The sequence below is a fragment of the Pseudorasbora parva genome, chromosome 19, assembly GCF_024679245.1.
Source record: "Pseudorasbora parva isolate DD20220531a chromosome 19, ASM2467924v1, whole genome shotgun sequence".
Lineage (NCBI taxonomy): Eukaryota > Metazoa > Chordata > Actinopteri > Cypriniformes > Gobionidae > Pseudorasbora > Pseudorasbora parva.
In genome coordinates, this window is record NC_090190.1 from 925,047 (window position 1) to 946,601 (window position 21,555).

At 39.9% G+C, this 21,555-nt stretch overlaps 1 protein-coding gene across 2 annotated transcripts in view; it reads left to right on the top strand.

Annotated features, from left to right (window-relative positions):
• Positions 1 to 21,555, top strand: part of LOC137048485 (claspin) — a 38,865-nt gene that overhangs the window by 9,026 nt on the left and 8,284 nt on the right. For both annotated transcript variants that reach the window (XM_067426672.1, XM_067426671.1), the window contains exons 4-16: positions 1,676 to 1,828; positions 1,921 to 1,977; positions 2,536 to 2,608; positions 5,810 to 5,912; positions 6,682 to 7,106; positions 8,940 to 9,128; positions 10,356 to 10,510; positions 10,791 to 10,972; positions 11,606 to 11,646; positions 13,474 to 13,658; positions 17,171 to 17,717; positions 18,836 to 18,896; positions 18,981 to 19,086. In XM_067426672.1, the coding sequence (XP_067282773.1) occupies positions 1,676 to 1,828; positions 1,921 to 1,977; positions 2,536 to 2,608; positions 5,810 to 5,912; positions 6,682 to 7,106; positions 8,940 to 9,128; positions 10,356 to 10,510; positions 10,791 to 10,972; positions 11,606 to 11,646; positions 13,474 to 13,658; positions 17,171 to 17,717; positions 18,836 to 18,896; positions 18,981 to 19,086 (2,277 nt within the window). The remainder of the gene's footprint in view (positions 1 to 1,675; positions 1,829 to 1,920; positions 1,978 to 2,535; positions 2,609 to 5,809; positions 5,913 to 6,681; positions 7,107 to 8,939; positions 9,129 to 10,355; positions 10,511 to 10,790; positions 10,973 to 11,605; positions 11,647 to 13,473; positions 13,659 to 17,170; positions 17,718 to 18,835; positions 18,897 to 18,980; positions 19,087 to 21,555) is intronic.

The window sequence follows — 21,555 nt, forward strand, 5'->3', positions numbered from 1 at the left end:
ACCAAAATTATGACTTCGATACGATACCAGACTAAAAAACCTCGATACCGATACTAAAGCGATACCACGGTATCGAAACAAAAAACAAAACGGATAATATGAATAATATGACAACAGAACTTAGTATTTATCGTTTTATTTTTATTTTTTTTACAAAAAATTCACTTGGCCAGCATGTTCCTATGCTGGGTTTTGACTATTCCCTCCTTATTTTATTTTATTATTAGTTCTTTTTTTTTTAAAGGGGTCATATAATTGTACATGCACCTTTACAAGCTGATTGCAACCATCCTATAATGATAAAAATCCATCAAGTGTTTTTTTTTTAAACCTTAAAGACCTAGAACATTTTTGGGGCGCCTGACGTGCCTCTACTTTTCTTTGTTTTTCTCCCCCATTCTAGCAGTTAGCATCAAGTGCTATATATCATTTTAAACTGGATAACCTTAAAGTTTCTATCTAGCTCATTTGATGTCCCAATTTTTGATGACGCATCCACGCTGACTATGGAGCCTCTGAATGATCAATCGCGAGACATATTATACCTATGGAAAGCGGAGATTCTCCTCTTTATGGTGCGGTTTACAGCATACAGATTGGATTAGCGGTTTAAAAGTTATTAAACATTTTAGAACGATAGTTATTTTTAGTCAATGCTGCATATTTTGATGACGCATCGATGCTAACTATGGAGCCTCTGAATCGCGATTAATGTTATACCTTTAGAAAGCGGAGATTCTCATCTTTACGGTGTAGTTAACAGCATACAGATTGGATTTGCGGTTTAAGTTATTAAACATTTTAGAACAATAGTTATTTTTAGCCGTGGGCGGCTGTCTCTGTCTTTAAGGGTTAATCTCGTTATATGTTTTCCCCTGTCTCAAATAGAGCCGTTTGATGTGTGATGTCACACACAAGCCCCTCCCACGACTGTTGATTGACAAGCAGCGTTTCATCTCAGACCCGCCCCGAGCGAGCACAAGCTGTCGTCGTTACCATAGACATCAAATCATTTGTGTTGTAACAGTTATTACAATGCATAGATAACGTTACGCATACCGACAGTAACAGAAAAAAAGTTTTTATTGGCATTAGGAGTAACCTCAATCTGTCAACGAACTAACTTATACATCAGTAAACACACAGCATTCATGCTAACGTTACCCTGCCAGTACTTAAAGACAGATCAAAGTGACATTACGTTAACCAACCATTCAGAAACGTCCTGTTTAGCCTTAAATGTTGAATTTCGTTGGAGCGGTCATCTTGTCCCAGTCCGACTCCGTAAAAAAGATCAACTTTATCAATTTTAACTGGTCTATGATCTGTCCTCTCAGAGGCTCGTGTAGCAGTTCTTTCGCCTCTGTTCTTGGTGAAAACAGCTTTTTTGACCAGGTAAAATTAGTGTTTTCTTACAATACTAATGAGAATTTTTAATTAAAGTATATTACAAAGTTTTCATTTAGACACTAAAGAATCATATTAACTTGTATAAAAAGGGCATAATATGACCCCCTTTAAATAAAAAAATAAAAAAAACATTTAGCTTTGGTACAATAACATTTTTAGGGAATTGATACCGACTACTGGAATTTTGGTACCGTGGCATCCCTAACAGTGACCCACAGCTATTATTTGTTTTATTCACTTCCATTTATTTCCCCCCATTTTTAAGGAGGCCCTTCCAATCAAAGCACTCAATGACAGCGGCTGTCTGCTCGGAGACTCCGATCTATTCGACGCCCAGTTAGAGGAAGACTCTGAACATGAAGAAGAAGAGTCTCTAGATGCCATTCGATCAGCTGTGAAAAAGAAGACCAAACACAAAGTGAGCGCAGAATTCAGTTTTCAGAGTTAAAACGGTCTACGGAAAATTTAAGCGTTACTAATGGCTGCCATTTTATCATGACTTGTCTATAGCCGCATCTGTCTGAGTTCAGTGGAGACGAGGAGCAAGAGAACAAGCCACAGCGGAAGGTCAGTGTTATATGGTCTCGTTAAAGGGTTAGTTCACCCAAAAATGAAATGTCTGTCATTAACTCCTCTCCCTAATGTCGCTCCACACCCGTAAGACCTCCGTTCATCTTCACACACGGTTTAAGATATTTTATATTTAGTCCGAGAGCGTATGCAAGTGTATGCACACTATACTGTCCATGTCCAGAAAGGGAATAAAAACATCATCACAGTAGTCCATATGAGACATCAGTGGGTTAATTAGAGTCTCTTGAAGCATCCAAAATACATTTGGGTCCAAAAATAACAAAAAATACGACTTTATTCAGCATTGGCTTCTCTTCAGTGTTCCTCCAAAAAGATTTGAATGGTCATGAATCAGTGAATCAATCAATGATTCGGATCGCCAATGTCACGTGATTTCAGCAGTTTGAAATGCGATCCGAATCATGAATCAATTCGCTGATTCATTGCGAAGGAGTAAATGACATACATTTCATTTTTGGGTGAACTAACCCTTTAACTGTAGTGCAACTTAATCAACAACTAGTGTTTTTACTGAACAAATTGTGATTTCAGGAGAGGAAAGCAGCGAAAGCCAGCAAGGAGGCGATCAAGCAGCTTCACCGTGAGAGTCAGAGACTGGTGCGAGGTAGGGGTTGCACCGACTACTCGACTTTAATGCGGTCACGATGCTTTAAAGGGATAGTTCACCCAAAAATTAGACTGTGATGTTTATCTGCTGACCCCCAGGGCATCATAGGTGTGTTTGTTTCTTCTGTAGAACACAAAGATTTTTAACTCAACTGTTGCTCGTATAATGCATGTCAATGGGGTGTAATTCTTTGAGAGTGCAAAACATATGAATCCATGTTAAACCCTGTGTCTCGTGGAGACACATTGATGTCTTAAGACACAAAACGAGCAGATTCCGTGAGTAACACAACAGTATTTGTGTTATTTTTTACATCATATCAGACGAATCTCATCTAGTATTCCCAGCCCCATTATTTTTGCTAAAGAAGGTCAAAATACTGGTGTGTTCATAGATATATTTACATAGATTCCTCATTCGACTGGTCCACGCAGGCACTAATCAATCAATCAATGAACTTTATTTATATAGTGCTTTTACAATAACGATTGTTTCAAAGCAGCATATATATATCGTGCCAGTATTTTGACCTTCTTCGGCGGACGTAATGGCGCTTGGAATACTAGATGAGATTTGTCCGATATGAGGTAAAAAATAACATAAATACTGTTGGGTTTCTCACAGAATTTTTTCTAATTAATGAAAATGAAACAACATTTTTCTAGTCGACTAATAATCAGTAGTCTAGGGCAGCCCTATTGATGATGGTTCTTTTTGAGCATCAAATCATCCTATTATAATGATTAGTGAAGGATCATGTGATGCTGAAGACTGGAGTAATGAGGATAAATTCAGCTTTGATCACAGGAATAAATCAATTTCAAAATATATACACACACAAAAGTTATTTTAAATTATAACATTTCGCCTTTTTTGTGTTTTTGAGCCTTGGTGAGCAGAAGAGACTCACATCAACTCATAAATATAGCTGCAAGCAGCCATTATCGGGGCCAAGCGCAAAGAAGAAGACAAGACATGCCAGCATGGCTGGAAGTCTCAAGCCAACTGCAACAATGAGCCATTAAGGACCTATTAAGTTGATTTTAGGCAAAATAGCAGTCAAATTTTAAATACAGTCAATAATAATGGTTTAATGGTTTATCACTTTCGACCAATAGGTGTCACTGTTACTAAACTGATGTGGTTTAGTCAGATTGAGATGACAATGACACATGCAAAGTTTGGTGTCAATATGTCAAAGCATTGCAGAGATACAGCCTCAAGAGTAATTTTTGCATCATGGCTCAACTCTGTTGCAGTGGTATATGAAAACTGTTTTGTCTATCAATCCGAAATCCATAAGTATTTGTCAGCATGGTCTGAAGACGATACGGATCAATTTTGGTGAAAATCGGACAAACGGTCTAGGATGAGTTTGAAAAAGTAGATTTTTAACAAATAACAAGATGGAGCACAGATATGTTTGCAAAATATGGCAAAATTGGTATCTATCTTCTCGGCATGAGCCAATGAATGTATTATGACCAGTCTCATTACAATAGGCTAATTTAATCAAAAGTTATTAGCATTTTTGTACATTTTATTACAACTTTTGACCACAAGGTGGCGCTGCCCCGAAACTTTTTGAATATGTTCGGGACATAGAGCGGAAGACACATACCGAGTTTTGTAATGATACACTAGTGCATTCTTAAATTATAGCATTAGCATTTTAAACCGTAATACTGCATTGAAGTCAATGGGAATTTCATGTTTTGTTTTATTATAGCGCCACCAAGAGGCACAATCCCACCAATTTTTTTATGTGTCCTCGTAGTGAGCCCATACATATGTGTGTCAAGTTTGGTGAAAATATTTCATTTTGTTTTGGAGTTATAGACATTTATATGAAAAAACACGTAAAAAATGACTGACACCTGACTTTGATTGGATTTTACTACCCCTTACTATCAATATTTTGAGATTTGGGCATTAGCGTATAGCTATCGACCTATGTTTCCGAACTTCTGAGGCTGGTTTCGTCTCGATCGGACTAGCGGTTTCGAAGATATCAGCAAATGTTTTTTAAGCACTAAATTACAACTCTGCGCAAACCATATGCCGAAACCTGGCAAGTCTGGTATCGTTGGAGTCGGCAAGGATTCAGGAGACCAAAAAACACACTCCCATCAAAATATGTCAACCACACCCAAAGTTATAAGCGTTTGAAAAAAAAAATTCTCCACTAGGTGGCGCTGTTTCGAAACTTCTCAGGCTACTTCAGGGCATCGTGGTGATGACCCATACCAAGTTTCATAACAATCTGTTCATGCGTTCATAAAATACAGCATTTTTGCACATAATTCAAAATGGCCGACATCCAAAATGGCCGACATGGTAAAATTGGATATCAGTCGACTCGGCATGACGCCCTGAATCTAATGAGACCAATTTTATGATTTTTGGATAAACGGTTCAGAAGTTATAAGCCAAAATAGGCATTTTTCGTATCTCCGGACAGGTAGGTGGCGCTGCGCCGAAACGCTGCATGTTGCTTCAAGTCATGCTTGTGATGACATGTACCAAGGTTGGTTTGAATACGATAAAGCGTTGCGGAGATATAGCCTTTAGTGTGTTTTTGCAACCTCCACGTAAAATTTGTTTGTGCGTTTATTGAAAACGATTGGACGAATCAACTTGAATTCCATAACTTTTTGTCAACATGCTCTGAAGATGATCTGTTTCAATTTTCGTGAAAATCGGAGCAACGGCCTAGGAGGAGTTCGAAAAAGTAGGTTTTTCAGAAAATTCAAAATGGCGGGAAAATTTGCATACCGGAAAATGACATCATAGGGTGAAATCGAATCGGCTTGAGCCAAGGAATCCGATGAAAAAAGAATTTTGTTTCTAGCCCTTAGGGGTCAAAAGTTATAAGCATAAATATGAGTGAAACTTTGGACAGGTGGTGGCGCTAGAGGGATTGAGTTAGAGGCACCAAATTTGCTATAGTGACAGCTCAGACTGGCCTCTATGAGTGTGCCAAATTTCACAACTTTTTACCATACGGTTCTATGGGCTGCCAGAGACTCCTATGGCGGAAGAAGAAAAAGAAGAAGAAGAAGAAGAAGAAGAAGAAGAAGAAGCAGAATAATAATAATAGGAACACTAACGATTTCAATAGGTGCCTCCGCACCTTCGGTGCTTGGCCCCTAATAATAAAACAAATTTGTGACATTGCTTTCCCTTATGCATTTGCAGAGTCCATGCTCAATCTGCCGTATCACATGCCAGAGCCCAAAAGTATCGACCATTTCTTCAAGAGAAGGCCTCGTCCGGAGGGTCCTGCCATGGCTTTGCTCAAGTATGAGATCAAAATCTGATCAGTTCTGTCCCTACTCATTTATCTTGTGTACGTTCATATGGTGGAAATAACTAATATACATAGATGCAAACTCCTCACCTTAAAGGGTTAAGTTCACCCAAAAATGAAATGTCTGTCATTAACTCCTCTCCCTAATGTCGCTCCACACCCGTAAGACCTCCGTTCATCTTCACACACAGTTTAAGATATTTTATATTTAGTCCGAGAGCGTATGCAAGTGTATGCACACTATACTGTCCATGTCCAGAAAGGGAATAAAAACATCATCACAGTAGTCCATATGAGACATCAGTGGGTTAATTAGAGTCTCTTGAAGCATCCAAAATACATTTGGGTCCAAAAATAACAAAAACTACGACTTTATTCAGCATTGTCTTCTCTTCCGCGTTTGTGTTCAATCCTCAAATAAAGATTCAAACGGTTATGAATCAGTGAATCGATCAATGATTCGGATCGTCTGCCAAACTGCTTAAATCACGTGACACTGGCGATCCGAATCATTGATCGATTTTTGGACCCAAATGTATTTTGGATGCTTCAAGAGACTCTAATTAACCCACTGATGTCTCATATGGACTACTGTGATGATGTTTCTATTCCCTTTCTGGACATGGACAGTATAGTGTGCATACACTTACGGGTCTTACGGGTGTGGAACGACATTAGGGCTCATTATAGTTCTCACCTTTTTTACCCCTCACCTGTATCTGCATCCCTGATTATAATCTCTCCATCACCCGTCCTCAAGGTCTGCCAAGTATCAGGCTCGTGTTTTAGAGACTCCAGATCAAGCCACAAAACCTCCGACAGAGTCGTGTTTGGATGACCCCACCGCATCACTTCCTCTAGAAGCCACCAGCATTCGCCAGGATGATCCTACTAATGATGGCAAACCACAGACATGCAACGAAGCACAAGTAGAGCATGTAATAAGCACTGATGAGAAGGAGAAAGACGTTCATGTTGAGGCCTTAGGCGCTAACCATTCAGACGAGGACCAAGAAAAGCATCAGGTCTCAGGCGATCAGGCTCAGACTTCCTCTTGTGTGCTCAAACCCCGAAAGGATAAACTGGCCAGACTAAGAGAGCTTGGTCTTGATCCGCCTCCTGTGGCAAAGCTCTGTGCAGATGATGGGGCTTTTGTCCAGTTGGAGCCGCCTCAGGAAAACCCAGGTGAGATTTTGGATATTAGGGCCCGATGATTTCTGTGATCCATATGTTTTCGATTAATCTTTGTTTAAAATCGAATCGATTCTCAAAGGCCACGAATCGATTTTTTTCCCATATTTATTTCCGCTAACATTGAACATAAGATTAACGTCAATCTAATTACTAGTCTTCTCCACTAGATGTCACCCCGTGATCTTACAAAGGAGCAAGAGGTGCACATCATTTATCCACTCAGTGTTTAAACGGCAGCTTCCGGTGCGTTGTCGCCTTAATAATGCTGAGGTGAAATGCTGTAGTAATACTAAAAATCTGCAGAACCATTTGATGTGACGACACACACACGAGCACACAACCGCTAAAAATACATCACACACACGTAAATGCTTGCCTTGCGTTAGGATCAAACTTGAGCAGTCACTTAAGCACGTACGTTAGCCATTATAGACCTATTCAAATTATAGTCCATAGACAGCGCAGGGTCAATAATTCAAACCCTAATAGCTTATATTATAAACAGATTTCCTCAAATAATAGTTAGTCCTTTACTAGGGATGCACTGGTTGACCGGGCAAAAATCGGAACCGGATGGTTTTTGCTTATAGTGCGCGATTGGCAACCGGACGTTTTTGTTTCTTTTCTTTCCGCCGATTTTTCCGGAAGTGTGCCCGCTTGCGCAATCCACATACGCTTATATTGCAGTCATTCGCGAACATGTCGCTTGTGTCGAAGTATTTTGCAATATGCGAGCAGGACTGGAAATGCAGAGCTTCCTGTCTGAAGCACAGACAACAATAAGCGAACAGCCGTTGGTGGACTGGCACACAAATAAGACCCGCTTTCCTGCACTCGCTGAAGTTGCGCGAGCTTACCTCTGCGCCGTGCACAAGCGTCGATAGTGAGCGCTTGTTCAGCTTAGCTTCTCACGTGTTGGACGAGAAACGAAACAGACTAACTTGTGAGAAAGCCGAAATGCTTCTGTTTGTAAAGAAGAACATGAATGCACTTTTGAAGTGAAATACTATCGATTAAGGATGATCATTTTTATTTTACCGCAATTACATTGACTTAATTTGGTTTAAAAAGCACCTGGGGCCGCGAGTCTTCGCTTTCAGTACTCAGGGTCCCCGCGGAGTCTTAAAAAAACTACAAATTAGACAAGCATGCCACTTATATTGCAGCCAATCAGCTTTCGTGTTATTGGCACGAGCCTCTTTCTGATCGTACCCCACAGACGCATAAAATGGATTTTATTCTTCAGCTGAGTCTGACGGTTCTTGTAGTTCCGCGATCGTAAACGCGAAGGCAAATCTTTTTCACCATCTTGCTTAATGACCAAATAAAAGTATATGAATGTAGTGATGCAAGTAATGTAAACTCCGAACTCCAATGTCACAGGCTGCGTGTGTTTGCTGCCTGTCAGCGCTCGCGCGAGTGTATTCAATGTGTTATTTCTAGGCTCATTCGCCTTACGTTAACGTACTCTTGAATGATCAAATATACACATTGTGCATATGTCTATATCCTGATTTGAGTTAAAAAGTTTGGGACGTGTCAGTAAGCACTGGATCTGCGCATTAGTATGTTCTCAAATTGAAAGCAAACTACTATAACGTTAGCTTAACAACAACACCAACGGGGAAACACTTTATTTTACTGTCTATGGGAAAACAGCACTTACACTTAAAGGGACACTCCAAGTTTTTTAGAAATGGGGCCTATTCAACTTTGCTACTTTGGTACATTTAGATATGTGGGAATATGCGCTTACTGCTTCATTCGCGTCTGATGTAACGTATGTTTGTTTTAATGTCCTTACCTTTCGTGTGTGTGTTCCAGCTCTGAAAGCACTACAGGAACGCTTCATGAAGCACATCCAGCCGGCTCCTCGACCTAAGCGAGAGCGCACATTGCAGCTTAATGTGGTGAGGAAAGACAGCGCCCCCTCAGGACAGGAGGAACTGCTCTCTGAATCCATCACCATCACGGTCAATGAGGGAGACGAGGAGCCTGCAAAAGTCAAACCAGGTACAATCACTGCTTTTCCCGCACAGGGCTCGACAGCGCGAGCATTTGGGACCAAAAATAGGTTTGTCTGTGTGTGTGTGTGTTAGGGCTGTCAATCTTCCTTATTATCCCATTCGAATTTCATTCATTCGTTTTTTTTTTTTTTTAATATATGAATTATATTAATATATCAACTAATGGCCAAGACCGCAGACCTCACTTTCTCAGCTCATAACGGTTTAAATGAACAAACTTTGAGTGCTGATCAAGAGTTTTGTGCAAGCAATTTAAGGTCGCGACTCTTGTCCCAAATATAGCAGGCTTCATTCAGTGATTGAAACAAATATTATTGATATTAATTGAAGTTTTACAGCATATTGAGCGCTCCGAGCGAGCTGTGCCGTGCTAAACATGGAGCTTTTTCCTTGACATGGTAAATAATCACACCAGTGGAAGCAGTGCGTTTATCCTTTATTCATGCAATGTCTCCTCAGCCAGTACAGTAGCCTACACTTTAGTGATGTTTCTGTTTAACGTTAAATAAAATGAGGCATGGTATGCTAACTGTATCATAGCTTGCATACAACTTTATCTCGCCGCTAACAATTTTACCTCCTACTGACCAAAATCCAAAGTACTTCCAGACATGGCTTTAGATTTGAGTTAAAATCTCTTTCTCTGCCGCGGTCGAGTTGGTCTCTGCGCTTTCTGCCATCTTCACTGCAAGACGCGTCGACTTTCAGCAGTGACGCCTGTGACCTGTCCCTGAACCCTATGAGTGCGCTCACTCGCAAATCAGACTGCCACGCCTCTACTACTGCGGGCCTTTTTTTTCTCCTTCTAAATGTATTTATATTTTTTACTATTCGAATATATATTTGAATTTAGAATATTCGTTGAATGCCCTCGTGTGTGTGTATTGTTAATAACTGCATTATAAATAAATGCACTTTTAAAATATGAAATGTCTTTTCTCTTTAAGTCACCCCCTCCAACCCCCCCCCCCCCCCCCCCCCCCCGGGTTGTTTATGAGAACGGTTTGTGATTGAAGGCGTGACTTTTTCATTGAATATTTCGACCCTGATTAGTAACGCTTGTAGTCATTGCCTGGGTTTTCATCCTGCTCCTAAAGTTCTTTATGCGGTCTTAAATATTTTTAAATTAGGAGAAAAAACATCAAGCCCTGCCACAATGTTTTGATTTGCAGGTAAAGTCTTCTTTCTTTACTCCCTGTTTGCATCTTTTTAGGTGAGAAACTGGTGTTGCTGAAATCTCGCTTGCAGCAGGCCATGGCCATCCGCAGGAGGGAGGAGCGGGAGCGCAGGCTGGCTCTGCATCGCCTTGACAATGAGGATTGTGACGACGAAGAGGAAGCAGAGATGACTGAGTCGGAGGATGAAGAGGTACAAATTATTTTGTAACATCCATGTTTTATATTAAATATCTAAACAGTATATTTAATTTACAGTAAATTTAAACTTCCATAACTTTTTTTATACTTTACTTTTTTGAAGTGATTCACTTGAACAATACTCTGCTGACTGTCTTCTTTAAAATGAGACTGATGTCTATACTCCAAAGCATTCTTGAATTGCATCCATTTAAGTTGGATAGTGAATTTACATGTATATTTTCAAAAAGGGGGGGTGACAGTTATCAGGTTACGGTTCTGTTTCTTTTCAGGGTGTTGATGAGTTGTTGGGAGATGGTGGTGGTGATGAAGATGAAGAGGATAAGGAGGAAGGAGAAGATGAAGTTTTGGTGAAAACTTGCCCATCTCCAGGCCTCAAGAGTCCCTCTCCGACTCCTGCAGACACTGATGGGACACTGATGCTGTTCGCTGGCAACTCTTGTTCCCGCACAGGGTATGTGTATCCATCCCATAATCCGCTGCAACACGCACTCCTTCATATATATTAGGGCTCCAAACTAATGTTTTTCACTAGGAGTGCAGTGGCCCACAACTGAAAATTTTAGAGGCACAACCAGAAATTTTAGGGGTGCACAACGTAAATCAACACACTAATGCAGGGGTTTTCGAACCGGGCTCCTCCAGAAGGTTCTAAGGGGTCCCCAGAAAATTTCTGAGAATAAAAAGACAAAAAAAAAAGGGTAGCGAACAGGTCGAGCTTGGCTCGTGTAGTTTGGCGTATTTGCAGCAAAGCAAGAAATGAAAACCAGTGTAATAACACAGGCTGATGGTAAAAATTATTACTGTAAAGTATAAGCACTGGTTTTGTGTTTGTATTTTGTATGTTTGAACAGGTTTCTTCTTTTTAATAAAATGACTTCATTACGTTTGAGTCATGTGCTTCTATAAAACTGTAAAACACATTAAAAAATGTGACCGTATTGCTTAAATAGTTCTCGTGTGTCACATCAGCACATATAGCATTGTCATTGGAGTGAATCTATTGAATAAACACAGCCAAATTTACTGGTCTCACGTGCAGCTGGATGTAAAATTACACACTCATTTAATGTCTTATTCTGTCCAGGGATGGTGTAAAAAGATCCGGAGCGGCAGACAATAAAATGGGTGAGTGAATATGGATCCTAAACACCCTAGGGCTGGGTTGAAAATATTGATTTCTCTATTTTAATCTCCTCATTTTGATGATCCGATATTGATCATTAAATCCCAGGAATCAATCTTTTGCATCTGCCATCCAGTCACAATAAGCTTTGATGCATTTGATATAAGACAAAATTATAAATTCAAGCAATTAAATGTATTTGTGACTCATCTCTTCCTCTTTACTACAAGTTAAAGCACCAAATAAACATGGATGAACATCAGAAGGAATGTTGAAAGATGCAAAGTCATTTACTGAGATAAATCACGTCTCGTAATTGATCGATTAGTGTTTCAGCCTCGGAGCGACGTCAGTAATGCAGCTTGAGAACAGCGTCACATTTACCTCAGAAAAGCCATTTATGACCATAAACTTGATAATCAGCTGTAAAAAGCATTAGAGAGCAGCTTTAAAAAAAAAAAAGCACAATATCACATATATAATGAATATGTGATATTGTGCTTTTTTTTCTTTCTTTTTTCTTACCCTGCTCTTTATTATGCAATGTATATTTGAATAAATCCATTATGCAGGGCTTGTAAATAATGGATTATATCCATTTTTTCTCTAGTGAACTAACAACTATGGACACTAAATGCCTGATAAATATGATTCTACGGGACATTGTGCTCAAGTTGTTTTATTGACATCTTTCTGCTGTTGAGACACTGATTGAGCGATTACTCCACATATGATGTGTTTTTGTGAACACACCTTCAGATGTTTATTCTTTGACTATGACGATCACACTTACTCTCCTGTACAGGAATCAGTCACGGCACATTAAAGAGCGGCAAAATGGCATTTATCGTTTGAGTTTTATGATTAAATGGACTGGATATTTAGTATGTTTATGTGGGAACGCCGATTGAAGTGTGTCCTATGCTTAAAACAAGCCGACTGTTAAAGATTGCATTGGGCAACGTTTGGTACACCACACCGGAAGTCCTGTGCCGAATACGTGAACCGTTACAATTGTAAAGGCAAGCTTTGTGGATTAAAGCGAATCATTAAATTGTGTCACTGCCCTGCACTTTTTTGTACCTTTTACACGTCACACTTTTAGTATCTTTAGCCCTATTCAGACGGGATTAGTTTAACATAGGGAGTGGGGGTAAAGTAATTATTACCAGAAGTTCTCTGTGATTTTAGTCCCATCTGAATGTGCCATCTCAGTAATCATTTTGGACAATGTCGGTAAAGATTACGGAGACTTTTACCTTCATTAAAAAAAGGTCCGGAAAAATGACCTCGTCTAATACGAATCCCGTTCGAATGGAACCGCTGTAAAAATGTACGGTAAAATTCCATCACTTCCTGTTTAAAATTCGTTTTTGGTGCGTTTTGCAAGCATTGAGGCACTTTAAGATGCATTGGTTTGAATAAAGTCGTAGTTTTTGATATTTTTGGACCCAAATGTATTTTGGATGCTTCAAGAGACTCTAATTAACCCACTGATGTCTCATATGGACTACTCTGATGATGTTTTTATTCCCTTTCTGGACATGGACAGTATAGTGTGCATACACTTGCATACGCTCTCGGACTAAATATAAAATATCTTAAACTGTGTGTGAAGATGAACGGAGGTCTTACGGGTGTGGAGCGACATTAGGGAGAGGAGTTAATGACAGACATTTTTATTTTTGGGTGAACTAACCCTTTAATATTACAGACATCCTGAGGTAAAATTACTTTAGCCCCACCTCAAAGTGTTAAACTAATCCTGTCCGAACTGGGCTTTTCATTATCAAACGTGAAATCCGACTAAAGTTTGGTTCTCTTCACAGAGGAGGATGACGTGCTTTCACTGGCGAAGGACAGCAGTCACAACAGTAGTTTTGAGCTGATGGGCTCAATGATTCCTTCATATCAGCCAATCAACAGAGCTGCAGGAAGAGGCCTGTCCAATAGCGTGTTCCGCTCGCCCTCGCCCTGCCTCTTCAGGCCCAGCTTCCTCGGCTCTGCCTCAAAGGTACACAACTTATACCGTCTCTCAATTCATCGGCTGTCATTCCAATAGCCCCGAATTTTGTGTGAGGGGTTAAAAGTTCCCATTGTTACTTGTGTACATTTAAAGGGGTAGTTCACTTTAAAATGAAAATTCTGTCATCCTTTACTCACCCTCAAGTTGTTTCAGACCTGTATGAGTTTATTTCTTCAGCTAAACACAAGGGAAGATATTTTGAAGAATGTCAGTAACCAAACAGTTACCTGGAGCCATTGACTTTCATTTTAGGAAACATTGTAGGAACAATACTATTGAAGTCAATGGCTCCAGGTAACTGTTTGGTTACTGACATTCTTCAAAATATCTTCCCTTGTGTTCAGCTGAAGAAATACATTCATTCAGGTCTAAAACAACTGGAGGGCGAGTAAAGGATGACAATTTTCATTTTAAAGTGAACTATCCCTTTAATAAATTGATGTTAAATTGTATAATTTCATGATTTCAGTTAATTAGACTTGCTTTTTGGTTACTAAAATCTAATTTAAAGCTGCAGTCCGTAACTTTTTGGGGTTAAAATTATCCAAAATAAATTTTTGAGCAAGTACATAACCAGTCAGTGTTCAAAACTCGATTTACAGCAGTAAGCTTGTATTAATATTTTTAATTCCAGTGGTACTGGTGGATTTCCCCGGGAAATTCAAGCATATGTTTGCGTCATTACGTCACATCTGTACACATAAAGAAGGAGTCCTGGTTAGCAGGCTATCGCATGTGAGGATGTTGGAAGTGGAGATAGCCTTTTCTCACACCACCTGATATAATTAAACTTATCAATTTGATGGCGGATCCAAAAAGGTTCAAACGACGGGTTTCTTCAGAGACATTTCAGTGGTTGAATTAGGCTATGCAACAGTAGCACACCTGTTCGGTTAATTCATGCAGTTAAGGAGTTTTCCTTTGTTGTGCCTTTCTCGTTTTGCTATGTGCATTATGGTAACATCAGTTATTTTGTGCTCTCTATTAGAGGGAGCTTCACCTCTACTCGACATTAATGTGTCGGTATATGACGATTAGAAATTAGACTGCACAGAAATGGAAGCTGTACTACAGGTAGCCCTAATACACATTACATGTAGACACACAATCCTGATAACATTAACAGTTTGAAAAAAGTATAATTTGCAGTTTGACATGATAAACGATCGTTAGATTAATCATCGCGATGTATTGCAATGCTTTTTTTCTCCTTAGTTGGTCAGAACAAAAGAGGATAAGCTACTTACTTGTTCAGATGACATTCTTATGTCGGTCATACTTTCAAACAGTAAAGTCTGTGATTGTGAATGACAGTATCCACACCGGCGCGGTGACTGACAGCGCTTCTCCTGACAGCTGCACATTTGATTCCTCCGCGCTGTGCCGACCGGGGCACTACTCACGTAGAGTTGATAATTCCGCCAATAACTGCGATTGCAGTTTTTGAACAGAGATGGCGACAAAGAGGAAAAACTACGGACTGCAGCTTTATTTATTAAAATGAGTCAAAAAATAATAATTAAATGCAGGGTTCGACATTAACGCTTGTCCGGGACGTGGATTTTTTGAAAGAATTTTACTTGCCCGACAGACAAGCTGATTTAAACGGCAATAACAAAAAATAACTAGTGAATCGCCAAAATGCAAGAGAGATTCTGCGTTCGTTTTGTGTAAGTGGCGTTCGATAGTGGATAATAATATAATGTATAATAAACTGACTGTAACGACACGCTGTTGCCGCACCGCAGTCTCTCAAGAAGAAATCCCAACACACTGGGAAATGGCACTAAACATTCAAAATGAGCAGTTTTTATAATTATATACAGTTAAACAACATCACACAACCAAGAGTTTTTTCCTGAATACCCTCAAAACTGAAAATGACACTGTTTTCATTTTACAGTTCCATAAACAATTAATTACAGGGATGCAAACAGCGCGCTTTTCTGCGACTCCCGCTTTTTTCACGTCAGTTTCGGTGACTTGTGTGAATTTTTTAAGAAGTGGTGGTGTCTGATTACAATGTATCCCTGTAATTAACATTAAGTCACAAATTTTAGATGCAATATTGAATGTTTTTGTTCTCTTTCAGCAGCAAAAATAGTTCCAAACAGCAGAACCGTAACGCATCTCACAGAAACTGTGTGTGTGTGAGCCTGTTTATGTGGTTTATGAGGACACAAATTTGTATAACTACATGGGTATTACACTGGTATTACACTATAAATGTGGTTTATGAGGACAAATCAAATGTCCTCATAATTCAAATGGCCTTAAAAACATACTAAATTAAGTTTTTTTGAGAAAGTAAAAATGCAGAATGTTTCCTGTGATGGGTAGGTTTAGGGGCAGTGTGTGTGTGTGTGTGTGTGTTTGTGTGTGTGTGTGATGGGTAGGTTTAGGGGCAGGGGCAGTGTAAGGGGATAGAAAATACGGTTTGTACAGTATAAAAACCATTATGCCTATGGAGAGTCCCTGTAAACCACATAGACGTGTGTGTGTGTGTGTGTGTGTGTGTGTGTGTGTGTGTGTGTGTGTGTGTGTGTGTGTGTGTGTGTGTGTGTGTGTGTGTTACTGAACGTTTCAGTGTTTGAATGAATTGGTTGAATCAAAGATTCAAAGACCTGTTTGTAAACGCCAGCCGCATTCTTGAATGAATCGTTTGAATGAATTGACTCAATGACTCACTCATTAAGACTCACCTGCTGCCACCTACTGGTGGTTTAGTTTCATGTTTAAACATTCTTTCTTATTTGTTTATTAAAAAATACAAATCTCATAACATTATTTAATGCAGTTATAATTTTTCAGTGTCAATTATTTAATTAGATTGGTAACAGCCCTATATATAGTGTCTTATTTTAATTAAATGTATTGATCAAAATTAAAGAGTATAATAAGAAACCTGAAGCATATCCTATATTTAATAAGATTAGGGGGGAAATGCCTTTTATAAAAGGTAAAAATATCACAAATATGCAGATTTAAATATGCCAAAGCGGATTGAACACTGGTGAGAATACTGCTTCAGAATAAGTCATATTTACAACACAAAAAATAAAATAAATTTTACTCTGACAAGTGAATGAACGATTTACTTGTCCAAAGGGCAAGCACATGAACAGGCTTAATGTCGAGCTCTGAAATGAGAAAACATTTGCTGGAAAAATAACTTCTTTTTTTTTTTAATATGACACATTTAATATGGTACTTATTATAAACCGGGGGCCTATTGCACAAAACTAGGAATTTAGTACACTGCTGTCGTGTAAACGTACCCTGAAGAGACACTCACACCAACAACGATAACGAAAGATAACTATATTTGTGGATAAATTGAGCCAGGATCACCAAGAAATACCGGCTTGATCCCTTATCCTAGTTTTGTGCAATAGACCACTAGTAAAAAGGAAACTGTGGTCAGTTGTGTTTGAGTTGATTTGCTGTTTACTATGTGCATTAAATTAGCAATTTAACAGATAATTCACTATCTTCTTCAGAGCTCGGGTAAGATGTCTCTCCCTGTGGAGGATTCTCAGGACCTTTACGCTCCCTCTTCCCCGAGCGAGTCGGCCCTCGCTCCGGCCGGAGACTCCCAGGGCCGCTTCTCCCTGGAGGACGACACACACTCTCAGCTTCTGGATGCCGATGGCTTCCTGAACGTCGGCCCTCGCGGTGTGCCTAATCGCTCACACAAACGCCAGCTCATACTCGACAGCCTGGATGAAAACGCCATGGACGCCAACATGGGTGAGCTCCTGGGGCTGTGCTCCGGAGCCTTCGGTTCGGGTCAGAACCAGCCTGGAGCGGAGGATGAGCTCCTGGGGCTGTGCTCCGGAGCCTTCGGATCGGGTCTGAACCAGCCCGGAGCGGAGGATGAGCTGCTGGGTCTGTGCTCCGGAGCCTTCACCACACAGCCTGAAGAGCCAGCCGGCAAAAGCAAGACCTCAGAGCCGGGAGAGCGGAGAGCGGAGAGTCAGGGCAGCTCCGAGGCCGATATGGACCAACTGCTGGCGCTCTGTTCTGGCAAGTTCACAGGAAGCCCATGTGAGTCTCACGGTGTTGTTTATAGTGAGAGAGAAAGGATACGTTTAAGGTTAAATTGGATCAGAAAGTCTTAACTCTTTAACGGTCACCCCCCTTTTTGAAAATAGCACTATCCAAACTTAAATGCCTGTAATTCAAGAATGAATTGGAATATAAACCTCATTTTAATCTTGTTTAAAAGATAACATCCAGCAGATTAATGTTGAAGTGAAAGCAAAATATGAAAGTATAAAAAGTTGTAGAAGTTTAAATTAACTGTAAATGAAAAATACTGTACTAAATAGTTTTATTAAATATATATTTAAAAAAAAATGTTTTACTATAAAATCAAAGCCATTTGTCTAACCAAGATTTGTTCCAAATTTGAAGTTGATATCACAAAAATTGAGGTTCCCATGAGATTTTGTTTAGATGCAGTACTAAAAATAGCCACCGGGTGTCAAACACATTCCATTGATTGTTTTTTTTTTTTTTAAATGCATTTTCCTGTAAATTTCTGTCCAAATATCACTTCCATCACAAAACAATCACCAAATATGGAACCTTCAGACTCAGGCCTTTCCGACGATATGCGTCTTGCCAAGATTAGAAAAGATTTTGATTATAAAGTAGTTAAAATAAATGTTGTAATATGAGACCTGACAATGCTCACTAGGGGAGGAGCCTGCTAGAAGAAATTTGAGGACTGTTTCCATGGTAACGCAACGTCCGATTTGAAAACGGTTTTCACAGGATGAATTTTGAGTTTGTAAGCTTTTAAATGATGCCTAATTTATGATGATTACTAAAATATAGGATACGAAAAAAAGGCCAAAAATGTATTTTGGATGCTTCAAGAGACTCTAATTAACCCACTGATGTCTCATATGGACTACTGTGATGATGTTTTTATTCCCTTTCTGGACATGGACAGTATAGTGTGCATACACTTGCATACGCTCTCGGACTAAATATAAAACATCTTAAACTGTGTGAAGATGAGCGGAGGTCTTACGGGTGTGGAGCGACATTAGGGAGAGGAGTTAATGACAGACATTTCATTTTTGGCTGAACTAACCCTTTAATAGAAACCCGTCATGTTGGGTCAGTAACTAACTCGACTCTATAACTCTTTTCAGCCGCATCTTCACTGCGATCAGTCTCCAGTCCTGCCTCTGAAAAGCCATCCGAAACCAACAGGTACCATATCGGTTTACATGGATTATTAGTTTGCATGTTGTCCCACCAAATGCTGATTGCTTCTGGCTGTGTCCTTATGGACAGGAACAAGAACAGGACTGAAGAGGAGGAGGAAGAGGAGAAGGAGGAAGAGGAGGAAGGCGACTGTGAGTTCCGGCTCCTGTCAGATGTAGACAGCCTCAGTGAAAAGGTGCTCAATCAATACAACATCTTAGAAAGAGAGTGTGTGTGTGTGTGTGTGTGCGCATGCGTGCTTGGACAGCTGGGTCATTTTGTGTGTTTGCACAGTTGGGCTGGGTGTGGATTATTGTGAATGCTGTGAACTATGGGAGTCAGTTGGTACTGCATTACTGTCATAATGAGCGTTAAAATAAACTGATTTAAATATAGACATAAATTACACTAATAAAAATGTTAACTGGGGAGTTACACAATCATTTACACAGAGTCAAACACACATGCATTCTTACACACTCATTTAAACACACTCGAATACACACACACACTCATTCTTACACACAAAAACACACACACACCCATTCTTACAAACACTCGTATACACACACACTCATTCTTACACACAAACTCACACATAGTCTCACACACACTCATACACACACACACAGACACGCAGTCAAACACACACTCATTCTTACACACAAAGTTACGCACATAGTCTCACACACACTCATATACAAGGACACAGTCAAACACACACATATTCTTACACACAAACTCACTCACAACCACACAGTCTCGCACAGCCTCATACACAAACACACTCATATACACAGACACTGTCAAACACGCATTTTTACACAAACTCACTCAACCACACACTCATACACAAACACACTTATATACACAGACACTGTCAAACACGCATTTTTACACAAACTCACTCAACCACACACTCATACACAAACACACTTATATACACAGACACTGTCAAACACGCATTTTTACACACAAACTCACTCAACCACACACTCATACACAAACACACTTATATACACAGACACTGTCAAACACGCATTTTTACACACAAACTCACTCAACCACACACTCATACACAAACACACTCGTATACACAGACACAGTCAAACACGCACACATTCTTACACGTACACAAATACACTCATACACAAGCACACTCATATACACAGACATAGTCTGTGTACAAACACACATATTTACACACAAACTCACTCACAACCACAGTCTCACACACACATATACACAGACACAGTCAAACACACACACACATAAACCCACTCACAACCACCCAGTCTCACACACACTCGTACACAAACACACTCATACACAGACACGCAGTCAAACACGCACACATTCTTACACACAAACACTCACATACACAGTCTCACGCATACTCATATACACAGACACGCAGTCAAACACATGCATTCTTACACACTCACATACACACAGTCTCACACACACTCATACACAAACACACTTATTTAAACACACTCGTATACACATACACTCATTCTTACACACAAACTCACACACAGTCACACACACTCATATACACAGACACGCAGTCAAACACGCACACATTCTTACACACACACAGTCTCACACACTCGTACACAAACGCACTCATATACAAGGACACAGTCAAACACACATTCTTATACACAAACACACTCGCAACCACACAGTCTCACACACACTCGTATACACAGACACAGTCAAACACGCACACATTCTTACACGTACACAAATACACTCATACACAAGCACACTCATTTACACAGACATAGTCTGTGTACAAACACACATATTTACACACAAACTCACAACCACACAGTCTCACACACACATATACACAGACACAGTCAAACGCACACACACATAAACCCACTCACAACCACCCAGTCTCACACACACTCGTACACAAACACACATACACAGACACGCAGTCAAACACGCACACATTCTTACACACAAACACTCACATACACAGTCTCACGCACACTCATACACAAACACATTCATATATACAGACACGCAGTCAAACACATGCATTCTTACACACTCACATACACACAGTCTCACACACACTCATACACAAACACACTTATTTAAACACACTCGTATACACATACACTCATTCTTACACACAAACACACACACACAGTCTCACACACTCATATACACAGACACGCAGTCAAACACGCACACATTCTTACACACAGTCTCACACACTCGTACACAAACACACTCATATACAAGGACACAGTCAAACACACATTCTTATACACAAACACACTCGCAACCACACAGTCTCACACACACTCGTATACACAGACACGCAGTCAAACACGCACACATTCTTACACACTCACTCGCACAGTCTCTCACTCACACACACTCATACAGACATGCAGTCAAACACTCACACACACTCACTCACACACTCTCATATACACTCACTCAGACTTACTTACAGACACTCATATACACACACAGACACCGTCTCACACACACACACTCGTATACAAACAGTCACAGAGACCACTTCACACACACTCTCATATACACACAACCTCTCACACACACTCTCATATTCACACAGACACCGTCTCTCTCACACACACACACACACACACACACACACACACACACTCGTACA